The 17,318-nt window shown below is 44.5% G+C and overlaps 1 protein-coding gene across 4 annotated transcripts in view; it reads right to left on the bottom strand.

The window, feature by feature from the left end:
* Nucleotides 1-17,318, bottom strand: part of Atg10 (autophagy related 10) — a 227,104-nt gene that overhangs the window by 1,188 nt on the left and 208,598 nt on the right. For 3 of the 4 annotated variants that reach the window (XM_010642752.3, XM_010642745.2, XM_033767871.1), the window contains one exon: nucleotides 272-369. In XM_010642752.3, coding sequence (XP_010641054.1) covers nucleotides 272-369 — 98 coding nt within the window. Of the gene's footprint in view, nucleotides 1-271; nucleotides 370-555; nucleotides 864-1,267; nucleotides 1,958-17,318 lie in introns of those variants that run through there. The other variant, XM_033767869.1, reaches the window with a different exon arrangement.

The following is a 17,318-nucleotide window of genomic DNA, read 5'->3' on the forward strand; positions in this document are numbered from 1 at the left end:
CCGTGACGGAGCCTGGCTGCTCTGGCTTCCTCCTCTGCAAATGGGGTAAATAATGGCCCCTCGCTCATAGGACGCCGTAAAAATCCAATGTGCTAATACATCTAAAACTCCTAGAACAACGCCTAGCACACAGAAAAAAATCAATACGTGTTAGCCATTATTATTATTACAAAGAATATTTCTTCTTTAGCCTGGCTTTTAGAGTCACATAAAAAGATTTACACTTTTAAAATCTGAGGAGAGGCCAATGTATCTCAAAGGTGCTTCTTACCTATTGATTTCCTGGGAATTCTTTAATACCGGAGCCATGAATTCAGTGGTCTTGCAAGGATGAAGTACAAAAAAGGGTTGTCCCAGTATTGGATGTTCCTGTAAGAATCAGAGTCGGTCGAGGATTGTCCTTGTAATTTTGAAAAAATTAAATGATCTGCTTAATCCATTAAAATAAGAATTTGTCCAAAATTTCAAGTTACTGAATTAACATAGCAGTGGATTTCCTATTTTGAAACATAACTGGAATACGAGTCACTTCCCTCATCACTGACTTCAAAATACCTGACACTCGCCGCTCAGGTGGAGAGGGTGCTTCTGGAGGTTCAGCCACAATCTCTGGCTCCAAGGCAGGGCTGCCTGGCAGAAGGCAGGGCAGAGGAGAGCGGACAGGAAGTAGCGAGTCAAGGGAAGAGGCGGGGAGGGAGATGGGCCCTTCCGGGTCACTCCCACAGTGACCAGACCCCACCTCATTTCTGGGGTGCTCCCCACCCAGGCACAGCCTTCAGTGGAAGGGGGAGGCCTCGTGGGTTCGGGATATTTGACTCTAAGCTCGGTCTGATCACTGGTGAACCTGAAAGCTGTAGGCAGAGCTGGGCAACCGAAGGAAGTCAAGCGACGAATGAGAAATAAGAATTAAAAACAAATAACAGACGAATTCTGCAGATAAGGCCTAGGAAGTCTACCAAAACAAAACAACAGCAATAATAATAAGGAGGCAACCCCGAATTACAAGAAATCCAGAATTTTTGTAACACATTATCCAAACTCATTTTCAAAGAAATTTATGAGACAACAAAGAAACAAAAAGTGCAATGCATACTAAGTGGGGGACAATGTCAGTAATGAAAACTGACACTGACAGGGCCCAGATGTTGGATTTACAGAGAATTCAAAGCAAATATAAACACACTCGGAGGATTAAAACTATGGTTACAGAATTAAAAGGGAAAACTTGTGACAGCAACTCTGCAATAGCATCCCAGTAAAAGGATACAAAGACTGGAAAGAAGCCAATGGAAATTCTGAAATTGATGTGTGCAATACCAGAAATAAAAAAGGTCATTAGCTGGGCTCCACAGCAGACAGGAGGAGACAGCAGTACAGAGAATGGGTGGATCTGAAGACGTACAACAGAAAGTGTCCAGTCCGAAGAAGAAAGAGGAAAAAGGGGGCCTCAGGCCTGCAGAACCAAGTCCACCGCACCAGCACACGGGTAACAGGGCTCCGAGGAGGAAAGCGGGGAGGAAGTAGCAGGTGTGACAGCCAAGGACATCTGGGCTGAAAGCTTCCATACTTGGATAGAAAGCGTTAATCTCCAGATCCGAGAAGCTCAGCAAACCCTAAGGCAGAGAGATCCACACTGAGGCAAATGGCCGACACCTAAAAGCAAGGAGGAAAATCGTAGGAGAAGCAACATATGAAGGGCTCCTCACACAAACAGGAGACAACCCAGACGGGAGCAGAGAAACGCAGTCAAAGTGCTGGGGGAGACGCTCGAAGATTCCGTCCTCAGCAAAACCATCCCTCAGCAATGAAGGTGATATAAATACATTCTGAGGGAAACAGAAGGAGAGAATTGCTTGCTAGGGAATCTGCCTAATAAGGTAAGCATAGGAAGTTCGTCAGGAAATAATATCAAAAGATAACTCAACCCCCCAACATGCACAATGAACACTTCCATGCATGGTAAATATAAAGACTGCTTAAAAATCTTTAAATTTTTAGTTTTACTAGTCCATGTTTGCAGTATGTAAGGATGACACTCACAGTGGGGAGTTGGTGCATGGATACAACACTTTTTTTTTTTTTTTTCTTCCTGGCACTGGGGATCAAACTGAGAAACTCACATCTGCAAGGCAGGTGCAGCGCCACTGAGCTAAATGTCCGGCCCCAACAATACATCTTGATTCTTTTTACAACCCCTTCCCTTCCCCTCCCTGCACCTCCCTCCATCTCTTGGTCCTCTTCCCATTTGCAAAAGACTTGCTTCTTTTAACAGGATTATATAAGCAAAAACTGTAGTCCTGCAGTGTTGGGTTTATAGCTTTTATGGGTGTAAAATGCGTAGCAGTCACAGCCCGGAGGAGGAAGAGCTGGAAGCTAGGGGAAGCAAGGTACCCGAAGCCAGCAGAACCGAGTCAGCAGTGAGCAGGGCTCTCTGTCAGAAAGTAGGAGGGGTGTTGGTGTTGACAGCATTTGGAACCCAGAGTTCATGCTTATGAAATAAATCCTTTAAGTACATTGTTAACCATGCCATGCCTCCTAGCCATGTGTCAAAGTCTCCATAGTTAATTACAAGATTAAATTGTACATGGTTCAATATCCAGTGCTTTCTCAAATGTACTAGTTTCTCTTAGTTGTGGCAAATTAACCAAGTCATTCATTACTTTTCAAATACAGATGGAGAATTAATTTTTAAAATATACAAAATAGATCTCTGTTTCTAAATACAGGCTGAATTCCTCTTATCCAAAAATGCATGGGACCAGAAAGTGTTTCAGATTTGGATCTGGGGATACTGTCATAGACTTGAGCAGTTAGCATCCCTCAGCTGAAAATATGAAATCCAAAATGCTCCAAAATCCAGAACTTTGGGTGCTCAGAAGTTTTGGAGTTGGAGGCACTTCGGGTTTCAGAATTAGGCATGCTCGAGCTGTATGCAGTGTTACTGAATGCACAACCTGAGCTACAGTGACTGGAATAATTCTCATACTATATAGGAAAATATCCAATGTCCTCAACTAGATGTATACTCTTTCATTCAGTCAGCAAACATTACAGTCATTTATTTTATTTTATGTTAATTAATTAATTAATTTTGGTACTGGGGAATGAACTAAGGCCCTTGTGCTTGCGAGGCAGGCAGTGGAACCACTGAGCCAATGCCCAGCCCTCATTACGGTCATTTTAAATTGGTTGAGCCCTAATTCAAAACGGGGTCTGTAACTCAAAATGTAGTCAGTCCCATGGGGCACATCACACTACAGAAACCACAGAATTCAGAGTTACTGTCATGCCCTGCACCAATAATATTTAAAAAATTCTATTTATTTGTTTTTAATCGGTTTATGTTTATAGCACACGTTTATATTCCTTGTGGGAAGCTGGTGTATGTACACAACATATCTTCACTGATCACCTTTATTATCTTCTTTCTTTTTATTGTTTTTGGTACTGGGGATCGAACTCGGGACCTTGCACTTGCAAGGCAGGCAGTGGAACCACTGAGTTAAATCCCCGGCCCAATCTATCTTTCATTTTGCTCTTTATTTATGTTTTGAGTTTCTCATATAAGAGAAGCCATGTGCTATTTAAGCTTGTGTGTCTGAATCACTTCACTTAGCATTATGGTCTCAAAGTGCATCCATCTTCCTACAAATAACTCAACTTTTTATTTGTTTATAGCAGAGTAGCGCTCCATGGTGTATAAATACCCTGTTTTCTTTATTCATTCCTCTGTTGATGGGCCTACAGGCTGCTTCCAAGGGTCAGCCATTGCGAGTGTGCTGCTATAAACATGGTGTGTGTAGGTCACTGTAATATGACATCTTTAACTCTTTTTGGAATTCAGTAATGCTAGCAGGATACAAAAATCAACAGAAAAAAAGCAACAGTGTACACTAATAAGGAAACTGCTGAGAAAAATTTAGGAAAAAATACCATTAACAACAGCACAATGGAAAATTAAATATTTAGGAATTAACCTAATTATGGGAGGGAAACAGCTGTACAATAAAAAGTGTGGCACTCTGAAAAAGAAAATGGAAGACATCAGAAAATAGAAAGACATCCCCTGTTCCTGGATAGGCAGAACCAATACTGTCTAAGCGGCTACACTTCTGAAATTGATGTACAGATTTAACTCAATCCCAACCAAAATGTCAGTACTATTTTTTTCAGTCACATTCAATCAGCTGATCCTACAAGTCCAGCAACTTGTATTTAGACCAAGTAAAGAACTTACAAATAATCTGAGGCTTGAGATCAATGTAGGCAATCTGGATATTATTTTCTAAAAGCCATTTTTCTTCATTGTAGTTTTTTAAGATTTATAGTATCAGGAAAAATGATCAGTATTTTCAGATAGCCAGAATTAGAGATGAAAGGAGTCTGTAGTTGGCTTAGGTCTTAAGTTTGGAGTTAAAGAAAAATCTAAACTCCTATACTGATTTGTTTAACATACCTTTTTTCAGAAAGGGAAGAACATCACAACTGTCAGGACCCTTTTAGTGACATTTCTTAGATCAATTCAGGAGGTAAATTCAGCAAAAGTGCTACCATCTGCTGTCAGTACTAATGAACTGAGCAAATCCACACTGAGAAGAATGCCAGTGTGGAAAGAGACAGTCAGTGAACTGTGTGCGGCTTACAACTCCACACACACTTCCGCTGGAACAAAGTTCGCCGAAATGGTTTTCTGCAAAAATAGACGTGATGGGTCAGATTTCTATCTCTGTAACTCCAGAGGAGCTATACAGGCACATTCCCTTATGAAATTTAATTCAGCAATGGCTAAATGTCTCATAAAATAAGTCTGACATGAATGCTGTGAATTGCTTTTAGAACTATTAGATATGACGATCAGACGGAACTGGTAATACTGCACCTCATCTCGCATGTAATAAATATGATGAGTTACTTGGTTCATTTCTTAATTTTCTTTGCTCTCTGGGAGGGCACAACTATCATTTCGCATACTCAGCTTCCCACCAGTTTCATTCCAAACTGATCGAATTTGCCTCCCACTCTGGGCATATCCCTTGGATATGGGGAGATCTTCCTCATCCTACCCTCTCAAGGGGCCATTACAGGAAGAGACAATCCTACCACAGTGACTCTGAGGAAAGCTTTATTTTTGCCACTGTGAAGATCAGCGTTAAGGCCATGCCTGTGGTGGGGACAAAGCCCCTCACACCTCCAGAGTCAGCCAGCTTCCTCCGCACGCCCTCCTGCCTCTGGCCAGCACTGCTGAGTAGTAAAGTCCCTGGATCACATCCTGCCGAGGGTGGATGTCGGCTTGACTGGCTTTGCCATCTGCTCCAGGGCTCGGAGGAGTACACATCTGGGAGTGTCTGGGTGGCACCCAGAGGCGTGGCCTCGGCACTATCCATGGCCCCTGGACAGTTTCCTGGCTGGCACTGTCCCCTGATGTGCTTCCTGGCCACCTGCACTGAGCAGCTTTGCTCTACAGTGAACTTGCACTATGATGTTCCTGCCTTGGAGTCAGCCAGCCATGGACCAGGCCCTCTGAAACCACGAGCCAAACTAACCTTCTCTTCCTTTAAATCATGGTGTTGGGTATTGTGTCCAGCAACAGGAAAGTCTACTTTCCAAAAATCTACTCCACACTACTAGAATAGTCTAGTCTTCTCTTCAAAAACCTATTTATTTACATTGAAATAATGTGTTTTCATAAAATTTTAAGAGCAACATAGAGAGTTCAGAAATTACAGAGAAGAGCAAGAGTAAAAGCAGGACAACTGAAAACTGACCAAATCAGGTTTAATTACTGGTGAGTTTCCTTTCATACACACGTTTATAGTCTCTATTGCAGTTTATACACTGGACAGACATTTACTAAGTGCCCGCATGCCAGAGGTACCTTTGGTGGATCTTGTTTTTTTCTTTTTTTTAATCTTTATTAAATGTATTGGTACATATTAGGTATACAACACAGTTACATTCATCATTGGGATCTGGTACCTATAAGTGATTATCAGGTTCTTATTTTTCCCCATTCCCCAGCCCTCCCCTCAATCCAACAATACGCTGTATACGAGAAACACACCTACTTCTCTTGTTTTTGTTTTGTTTTGTTTTGGTACCAGGGATTGAACTCGGGACCTTGTGCTTGTGAGGCAGGTGGTGGAATCTCTGAGCTACACCCCAGGTCCCTGGTGGATCTTTTCTGCTTTATTAATTCTGAACTTTCCTGCCTCCAAATACTTTGTTAAAGTTTTTAATATTCCAGCAGGCACTTTAGAGACTATGTGTAGAGGCTATGTAAGCTTCAGCTGTTGGCTACAGGGTCCTAAATGTTTCGTTACATCAAGATAGTTGTGTTGGGTGTATCTTCACTTTCCTGTGTGTCCTTGTCTGCTTGATTTATGAGTTTCTGAGAGAAGTTCCGATCTCTCCTATACCTTTGTCTATGTCTGTTTAGTCTGTCAATTTTTTGCTTCCTACACTCAGAGGCTGTGTTATTTAAATGCACAGAGGCGTATCTTCCTAGAGGACTGGACTTCAATATGGAGCAATCCTGTAACTGATTGTGCTGTTTGTTGGTGATGTAGCCATACCAGCTTTCTAGTTACACCGTGTGATTAAAAACTGTTTGGATTTCAATCTTTCTGGGCCTTTATATTTAATGGAAAAAGAATATAGATGGATTTTTAAAAATTCACCATCTAGGGCTGGGGATTTAACTCAGTGGTGCTGCCACCTGCCTTGGAAGCACAAGGTTCCAAGTTTGATCCTGGTATGGAAAAAAAAAAAAAAAATCACCATCACAATCTGTCTTGAATGGAGGATTTTAGTTCATGTATAGGCCTTCTGATTACTCGTGTAATTTTAGTGCTTCCATTTTATTGTGAACATTTTACTCCTTATATTTTTAACATTTCCCTCCCCTGATGCTTTCTTTTGATTCCATTGTAAGAATAAACATTTTTTCTCATTGCCTTTTCTCTTTTTCTTATAATAATAACTCGATTCACAAACACTTCTGTTTGTGAACAATTCGGTTCATGAACAGAGGCACTTGGCAAAATTTTGCTTCGTTTGTGATCTCCACATCAGGTGAGGGATTCAACTGCAGCCGCATTCCCCAGAATCGTGGGATGAGTTCTTTGTGAACCGAGGTACCACTGTAGCTTGGAAATTACATGTTTCTAGACATTTAGTAGTTGTCCCCAAGGTTTTAATTAATTTACTTAGTAGAATCTACAATTATTCGGTATCGTCTATTTTTTCAAATAACTCAAGTATCTTGGGATGATTAATTCTAACTCTCCCCCCCGATCTGCTGTCCAGTATTTCGGTTGTCTTTTGCTTTGTACCCCCATAAAGTAGCTACTGCTAGAGCTTATACACCACTGTCAGCCAAGATCTGCTCCCATCCCAACGTCCTTGCTGCCTACTGTTTCCCTAAGCTCAGCGTCCACTCCGGGACCTTTTTCTCATCACTGACATTTGTCATGGTGAACACTGCTGAGTGAAGATCTACAGGAAATAAGTGGTCTGCCCTGACATGCTCTATCTTGATCTCACATTGAAAAACAATGCTTTAAAAAAACGTTTCTAAAAAAAGAAAAAGTGTTTGTTGGTGGAAAACAATCACCACTTGGGTTATGATTCTATCCTCTCCACACTTGGATTACATCATCCTATTTTCTTCTGGTTTCCATTATTTTCTAATGTGAAGTGAATGATCAGTGTAATTGCCATGCTTTTTTTTTTCTTCAGTGCTGGGGATCGAACCCAGAGCCTCATGCATACTGGTAAGCCCTCTACCACTGAACTGTGTCTCCAGCCCTTTTATTTTGTGACGAGTCTGGCTAAGCTGCCCAGGCTGACCTTGAGCTTGAGATCCTCCTGACTCAGCCTCCCGAGTAGCTGGGATACAGGATTATGCCACTGAGCCTGGCAACTTGTCAGTCTTTGATCGTCCTTCTTTGCCTCTAGCACATTACTATAACGTGTCTGGGTGTGGGTTTCTTTTCATTCGTTCTTCTGGGGCTTCAATGAGTTTCCTGATACAAATATCAATATCCTTCCAGCAATTCTCAGAAAGTCTTGGCATCAGCTCTTGAATATTGCCTTTCCTTTAATCTTTCCAGTCTCTCCTTCTAGAACTCATAGTGGACATTTTAATCCTCTATTTTATCATCTCTCACTTCTTGTTACATGTATGAAATTTCTTTAGATCCATCCACTAGTGCATTAATGCTCCCTTTGACTTTGGTTTGTAATCTAGGCTCTCTGATTAGACACTTTCCTTTTTAAACCTTCTGTGTGTTTCTTAAACCTGCCCACTTTTTTAGGCTCTTCTTTCAATATCATACTTTCGGAATTCTCAGACAGGCAAAATGCTCAACACACTTGTATTTTGCATTGAATGATGTCAGTTCCTAAATTTGTGGGTTCTGATAAAACAACTGGCTGTTTCGGTTGGCCCTCACTCTTAGGGTCTTGTTACAAACTCTGAACATTTCAATTGAGAATCTGTGATATCATTGTACAGAGGATAATTCTTTCAGGCCTAGTCTTGAAAGTATATTCTTGCAAAGAAGTTTACACACGCTCCTACCTGGTGCTTAGAAGGGATTCCAACTCCCCACAACACTGGGATGGACAGACAGACCTGTGTTCAGGATTTTTCTGAGGAGAAGATTTTTACTCTCTTTTTTTAATTTGCTCTGTGCATAGTAAAATGGATGAAAGAAATTTTTTTTCTCTTTTTTTTTTTGGTACCAGATATCGAACTCTGGTCCTTGCACTTGCAGGCAGCAGAACCACTGAGCTAAATCCCCAGCCTGAGAAAAATTTTAAATGCATGAAAAACACTGGGCAAAGGCCGATTTTAGGGGAGTTGGTGGGGAAAGGCCTCCTTGTGGAGGCAGCATTTGGACAGAGGCCTGCCCAGGTGAGGAGGAGGCAAGAAATGCAGCCCCTCTGGGTCGGCCCAGGGGACTCCGAGGTTTCTTGGCCACTCGTCTGCTGAGGTTCTGCAGAGGTTTCCTTAAAGTATCTACCAGCTCCTCGGTACGTTCTGAGGATACTGATCCTTCTCACCACCACTGTGGGCCAGGCACTGGGTCCAATCTTGGTTAGATCACAACACACACAGATACCCCTGCTGCCATGGAAGCTGCCCAAAGACTAGGAGTGCTTATCTGTTACTTGTCTTCATTTATTCTGCAATTCTAGGGGATCAAACACAGGGCCTTCACAATGAGCTATATCTCCAGCTTTTTTAATTTTTATTGATTGATTAATTTGGAGAGGGTGTTTCTCTAAAGTTGCCCAGTCCTCCTGCCTGAGCCCTCCCAAGTGCTGGGATTACATGCACGTGCCATCACGCATGTCTTGTGTATGATGATTTAGGACAGTGTAAGGTGTTGTTAGGCAATTAAATATTGATTTATATATAGTTTACCACTGTACTGTTTGCTGTTTCTCAAGCAACTGCTCTGCCTTCCCCATAGGCCTTCAAAATGCTGTTCTCTGTGCCTTAAACTTTTTCTTCTTCCTTTACTTGCTAATATGTCTTTCTTTCCTGCAGATATGAGCTCTCTGTAATTCTGGCCACATCTGGGGCTCTCTACCTGTGTTCTTACTGCACCCCATGCAGAGGCCGAGTGCTGACTCCGCACCATTCCACATAGGCTGCAGACTCTCCCCAGGCTCCTCTCCTGTCCTGCATTCCCTGGAGGGCGCAGGAAGTATTCTGGCTACAGTTTTGTTTTCAGCACCCAGGACAGCACCTTCTGTCTGGTAGACAGTGCACATCTGTCTAGTGAGTGCGGACAGCAGCAGCCTGCTATGCAGAGGTAACTGTTACTGTCACGTGCAGGTGTCTGTGTACGAAGAACATCTGTGTGGAAGGACCAGAACCCCACGCGGCACTGTCGGACAGGAGAGGGACAGACCATTCTTTCTGTCCAATACCTATTTCTCAAGTGTTTCCTACAAAATGCAGAGGAGAGGGCTTGAGGATGCGGACAGGAGTAATTCTCCACAGGTAATTCACATTAGAAAGTCAGTCAACTGCACAATATATTCCAAGTCTATCTACGGATTTCCACATAAAAATAGGAATTGATTTTACCACCGAGAAAAACTGGTGTGCCACGGAGTGCATTTTAACTCTGAGAGTTGGCCCCTCCCTGCCACATGACTGTGCCCTCCTAAGGTGAGTTATCCAGACCAAGAACCAGGCTTGTGTACTGCTGAAATATGGGACACACTCTTGCCTTCCTTCTTGACTCACACTTTTATTATGTGTGTTTCTGCTCACACATGTGGTGACCGTGACCAAATGCTCGGCGTGGGTAAGACTCCAGGCTAACACCCCTTGTCTGTCCACCCACCCACCCGTCTACGCAGCACACGTGTCGGAGCATGTTCTCGGCCAGGCACTGGGGTTGTCGGCATGCGGACAGCACTGCAGTGTCTGTGCTCACCAAGTCCAACAGCCCAGTTTCAGCAGTGGGCTGAGCACCTGTAACCCAAAAACCGGAACTGTGAAACTTCTCGAGTGCCAACATGAGGGTCAGAAAGTTTCAGATTTTGAAGTGTTTCAGATTCAAGATTTGTGCATTAGGGATGCTCAAACCAGTAAAGGCTATGCAAAACTATTTCAAAATCTGAAACTGTCTAAAATCGGAGGCACTTCCAGTCCCTGAGCATTTCTAATGAGGGACACTCAGTATATACTGGGTAAGTATGAAATGGCAGCCCATTACTCAGCTCTGGGGTTGAGTACCCAAGGGAGAAAGAGCTCTGAATTCAAGGCAAGCCTGTTGTCATCACCTTCCCTTGAAGAGGGCAGGAAAGCAGATGCCAGGGAGAACAGCGACCTCTCATGGCCTGATGCAGGGGGTGGGAGACAGGACTCGTGACCAGGAAGGGGAAACGCTGGCAGGAAAGATGCCTCCTGGGGAAGGATTTCCGCGTTCCTCATGTGGTGGGCAGACACAGAAAGGGAAGCCTGAGGGCACAGTGATGGAGAGCGGGCTCCTCCCTACTGGAAGATGAAGGGTGTCTTCAGGATGCCTGAGATACCTCATGGCCAGAAAGTGCTCCCCAGTGAGACAGGGGAGGCCCAGCCACACAGCCAGAAAAATCCCATGTGGCTGGAGTGACACTGCAGGGAGGTCTGAGGTGCCTGAACTGTGGCTTCACATGTAGGTCTAAGGCTTGCGTGTGGTTCAGCTGTGTGGTCCTCTGGGCGCTCCATGGATGGAAACCTCAAACTGTGCAGTGAGTTATACATTTTCATAAATGGAGAGGGACCGTGAGTCAAACGAAATGAGACATCTCCTCTCCTCTCTTCAGGCTCCATCTGTAATCCACATACACAGCAGGACCCTGACCAAGTAGAAGGTGCAGACCCAGACCCTATGGGTGTCCACCAGCGTGGGTGCCGGAAGATCTGGTGTCTGTCTTGGTCCAGACCTCAGAGGGCAGGAGAAGAGTGGCAGGGGAACCGAAGCCAGGAAGAGCCCACTCACACTTCATGAGGAAGGAATCGCACGAAAGGCACACCGACTGCCATCCTGCAGAGAAGGCGAGAAGCTGGGTGGATGTGGAAAAGAAGAAAGGGTCTATTTTGGCTTGTTTTGTTTTGCTGGTGACAGTGTGGAGGACAGACAATCCCTGTGCCATCCAAGGCTCCCTGGAAGTAATCAATGGAGAAAAGAGGAGAAAGGAGAAACCCTTGGTCGAGATTTCTATCCCTTGTAAGTGCTTGAGGACACAGACAGAAAGACAACAGAGACCATTTAAGAAACAAAAATTCAGAAAAGAAATGAAAGTCTCGTTGAAGCACGCAGAAAGGTCAGCCTGCTTCTCCTCATTGTGGGGTCAGGCAAAGGAGCCAGGCGGACAGTACTTTCCTCCAGCTGCACCGGTAGGTGTTTTGTAGCCAGGAAAGTCTAATGGTGTTTGGGAGTTGGTTTAAAAAACACACCAAGACACAGTTCTTCAAATTCATACACCATGCAGACACCACTGGGCTGCCTAGAATTTTTATGAAAAATTACAGACATCACAGCAATAACCCTCAGACACTAGTTCCTCTATTAACAAACCTGCCTTTCAAGGCTCCAGAGAGTCCCCAAATGAATTCTTCCTCAGAAATCTGTAAAGGGCTCCCTGTCTGTGCCTCTGACAGTCCCAACTCCAGTGTGTGGATCTGTGAAAAGCATTGGAAGATATTTAGAGCCTATATGGGTTGCTTTAAGCAAGATGATTAATATGCTAGAAGTGAGTTCCCAAACTTATTCCGTTATCAATTTGTTGTATATAATTTAATCTCTCTGTATTTTGATATGCAAAATGGAAATAGCACTGCTGATGCTTCACAGGGTGAGAAGGAGATAACCCCCAAGACCATGATAGAGCTTGCTGGGGGAAAGGAGCTTATGTAAATGTCTACTAATTAAACAGTCATGGCTGCACAACGGGTCAGGCGTGATGATAAAGCTGCACCCCGCCCGGCCTTCAGCCTCAGAAGCAGAGATGAACATTTAGCCCAACAGCACTTGTTGCACTTTATAAAGAGTATTAAATTGTAATATTCCGGGACACAACACAGAAGAGCATCTTTCAGAGCATCTTCAAAGAATTGTCTGCTAGAACATAAACTGATTAGAGACAACAGCCAAAGACAGAAACAGAAAAAGCGAGCCAGTTACCAATGAAGAACTTGTAAAAAGCTAATCAAAGCTCTCATCCAGAGAAAATGAGAAAAGCTGAGGCTCAGAATGATTTTGTATATTGATGAGATTTTTATAATGTATCACAGAAAGAAAAATAAAACAGACTTACACGCAGACACAAAGGACTCTAAGTCTTGTTTTAAGAGCCTCGCTATGCCCCATATCAATATTTTTATTAAAAGTTTCTATGTTCAGGAGGAAACTTTTGTTTTTAAAAATCCACTTCCCTGGAGGTGCTTGAGCAGGATACGCTCCTGTCCCTGGCCCTGGGCAAACCCACTCATGGGGATAGGCAGGGGGAGCCTTCTGCCCTCACTGAGACCACTGTGCAGGGTAGGTGGAAGCCAGAGGGTCAGTCCCAGCTGCGCCTGTCCTTGTCAATGGAAAAGGCAGCTCTTTTCTAGGGAGCCTCTCCTCAAGAGCCCCAGGAGGGAGTCACACGAAAGGAGAAACAGGGCGGTCCCAGGGCAGTGAGAAATGAACAGCAGAGCGGGTATCTCACAGGCTCCTCCCGGGATCAGGAGCTTTTGCTGTTGGGATCTGCAGACCCCAGCAGGCCCAGACCTGGAAGTGAGGAGCATGGAGAGGAGGAGGAAGAAGGTCCAGGGGTGGCTGCTGACCCCAGTGGTGGGGACACGCATGTCCCCTGGGAGTCCGTGCAGATGTTTAACGCACTGGGCCAAGTGGCGCCACCACCACAGAGAACCAGAGCAGGAGGGCGGCACAGTGCAAACACCTTCACCAGCAGAGCTGGATGTGGGAAGAGATGAGGGAGGACGAGGAGCCAGCCGGTGGGTGAGACGCCAGGAGACACGGCACAGGCGCTCTGCAGGGGAGCCGTGCACACTGCCCAGGCAGACCAGGGGCAGACAGAGTCTGCCACGGCTGAGCTCAGTGACCAGACCCTCATGGTCGGAAAAATTAACCTTAGCGATGCAGAGTCACCTTCCCAAGGTCGCCTCACTCTGGGGTTTGATTTCAGAATCCCTGCTTTCCTTTCTAAGTGTTTTCCAGAGCTGGCTTGCTTTGGAGGATGGACACGGCCCGACGAGGCCCAGTCACCACCAGCACAGGGGGACCAGGCCGAGTCACTGAGGGCCCGCTCGGCCGGGAGGTCCCGCAGAGGGGTCCAGCGTGGCCGGGCAGGGCGGGCAGCCGGCCCCAGCTTCCCTTGGGGCCGCTGAGAAGGCCGGGGAAGGGGACCAGAACAAGCCGCCTCAACAGGGCTGCTCTGGCAGGAGTATTCTCAGCCACAGGCCATGGGGGAGCAGCGGTGCGGGAAGATTCTTTCCTCTCTCCTGTCCATCCAAGAGCGGGACATACACAGGGAATACATTTACTGCTCATCACAAACATATTCCAGTGAAAGGAAGGAAAGAGAATCATAAAGAAAATGCCATTCACAAACCACACAATTAAAAGCAGGACGATTGTCCCGGTGAAGTGCCCCTCCCGCTCCGAGCAGCGGCAGGATCACGGCTGCACACAGGTCAGCACGGACACGCCGACGTCCCCCGTCCCCTGCTTTCCCTCCCAGGCTGACCACTCCAGACTGCCGGCCCTCTCCATCTGCTCCTTGCTTCTCCCCAGATTCATAGCCCGGTGGTGAAATGGTCCGTCTGGGTCTCCAGGGATGCTGTCGTCTGCCAGGGACACGTGCGGCCCAGCCAGCAAGCAGAGGGGGAGGATTCTCCGGCTCTCCGGGGGCAGAGGGTTCCGGGCCCTCCCTGGAACTGCCATGGGTGATGCACCTGGGGCTCGGACCTGGCACGGGTGACGGGAAGGACACGGCGGGCCGGGGACCCTGGCCTGGAAGGCTGTGCTGCAGCCTGGAGACAAAGTGCGGATGATGAGAAGGACACCGAAGGAAGGGGACAGGAGCCGAGGCGTCTCTCTACTGAGATGACAACTCATTAAGACTGCACAGGGGACTGTCCCGGGGTGATCAGAAGCCAAAGCAATACTCCTCCGCTGATAGTGAGATGAGCAGCTGCTTCAGATTAGTAAAGAAGGGAAGAGTTCTTTCCTCTTCCTTAAAGAAGACCAAAGCTAGGTTGCCACAGATGATCCCTTTGTCATTCAAGGCTCTTCACAGAGACCTTGCTGGTGCTACTGGCAACGGGGTGAGATCAGGTACAAATGAGGTGTCCCATTTGTCAGGAAAAGTACGACCTTGTCAGGTTTCAGTCTAGTGCTTACGGAAAACACCGCTCTGCAGAACAATGGGAGACAGTTCTTATGGAAGAAAGTGAACACATAAAATAAAATATACTTGGAAAATGTCCCCAGAGCAATCAGTACATTTCCTAATTTGTTTTATGTAAAGACATTAGAGTCATACATTTCTGTGTATTTTTTATCTTTCAAAGTCATACTTGAAACCTGGAGGACCTTCTGGGAAGAAAGAAATGTGAGGACCGAGGACAGGGTCGTGGGCTGGCTGTGTAACGGAGCCCTGCAGGAGGGAAGATGGACAAACTCAGGGTCCAGTCCCGGGAGGAAGCTGCCGTTCTGACTTACTGGAAATACATCTGGGGGACCCAGGTCAGCCTGTCATCCTAGCACTTTGGGAGGCTGGGCCAGGAGGATCACAAGTTTGAGACCAAGCAACACAGAGGATGCTGTCTCAAAATAAAAACGTAGAGTAAAAGATGAAATAGGCCTGGGGGTGTAGCCCAGGATGAAGGCCCTAGGTTAAATCCCCAGTACTACACACAAAAAAAACAAAAACAAAAACAAAACAAAACATGGGTTGGGTTTCAAGTGGCAAATGACATGATTTGTGTTTTACTTTTCAAAGCATTTCCCCACTACAGAGCTCAGCAGGGACAATGCCCAGGCAGTCCATTTGTCCATTTACCTTACGTTTATCCTAAGATGAAGCAATGAGAGACTGTGTTGCTCAAGAGTTAATTCTTTTTTTTTTTTTTCCTTCCCACTGCATTGCAGAATGGTGACAGTCCTGGGCCGGTTAAGCCTGCCGCACACACCAAGACAACGACATCAATTTCAAGCCAGATAGGTTGGGGTACATAGTGGTGAAGTCACTCAGAAAATTCAAGGATCTTCAAGAACAAATTCACAGAAACATACTAGTTTTTTGACAACTGCATATTAGTGGCTGGCGACTGTCACACAGGAAGATATTTAGTGAACAGAAAATAAAAGAGCAGTCTATTAGTATCATTACACAGTGCCAAGTAGACTTTTAGCGCACAGAAAAACATAGTGATGAATCTTCAAGATCATTTTGTAAAACCCCATAATGGTTCTTTTAGACACAAACCATCAGGGTAAATTTCCATGAAGCACTGCAGTACAGGTCCTAACAGCTTTCCCTTCCTGCCTCTTACCTAACTCTGATAAGAAGGCGATTCCTTCGGTTCCCTGAAGCAGATTTCCCAGTGATTTTCTTAAGCTAAAATTAGTTTTTCTTTTCAGAAGCTCTCTCAAAAGAGGCTTCATGACGAAGACTCTTAGGGATGTGATAAGCCCACTGCAACACTGAAAATGTTAGGTAAAGCCCTGACCTATAAAAACTTAGCTATGAGATATTTTCCCCAATTTCCAGAATACTAATAATTTAAAATGAGGTAACAAAAGAATGCAACTGACAGGCTGCTGTATGAAGAAACCATACTTCTTTATATAGAAATATCATCATAGAGTTCTCCAGACAATAATTGTATTCTGGTATTTTGCAAGCAGGTATTAGAGAAAAGACTCCCTCCCCCCCATATATTACATATATTTATATATATTATATATTTCTATATATATTACATAGATCATATTATTATATATTAGAGAAAATATGGATAAGAATAACAGCTTCTTAGCTTTTTAATATTTTACTAAAATTTTAAGCTAGTTCATAATGTCAAGGTAAAAAACATATAGTCTAACCCTGTTTCTTGATCATATTAATTACATTTCTCCAAAATAACTTCTGTTGGTTCCTATAGTTTTGATCTAGTTTAGTATTTTCTAGAATAGGAAACCTGAAACCAAAAAAGAGAGTGTGAGACCTCAAAAGAAAATGGGCAGCAGGAAAGACAGGCCGCCCCGTGCAATCCCGAGATGAACCCCACAGGCCTGAGCCCGGCTCCCCATTACTTCCTCCCCGTGGCCGTTCTGACCACAGCCTTCTGTAAAGTTCCAGACGTGGTCACCCTTCCCTCTGTGTTTCTTCTCTAGTTTTGTGGACATGTGGATATCTATTATCTATCTATCTCTCAATCTATCTATCTGCCCATCATAGCTATGCACATACACAAGGAACATACACTTCTGTGATTCAATTTTTCCTACTTCTTAATATTATTTCATACATATTTCTCTTTATTTTTCATACTCCTGTAACTTCCTTTATAGCTACATAATAGTCCATCTGCTTAATATATCATAATGCATTTTAACATTATTTATTTATGTATTTATTTGGTAACAGGGATTGAACTGGGACTTTGAACTTGCAAGGCAGGCAGCAGAACCACTAAGCTAAATCCTTGGCCCTCATTTTAACATTGTTTCCCTGTTAAATATTTAGATCCTTTTCTAGAAAGTTTTATATTATTGTAAATTGTGCATATATATATATAT

The sequence above is a fragment of the Fukomys damarensis genome, unplaced genomic scaffold (genome assembly GCF_012274545.1).
Source record: "Fukomys damarensis isolate Sample0158 unplaced genomic scaffold, DMR_v1.0_HiC HiC_scaffold_3, whole genome shotgun sequence".
Taxonomy (NCBI): Eukaryota; Metazoa; Chordata; class Mammalia; order Rodentia; family Bathyergidae; genus Fukomys; species Fukomys damarensis.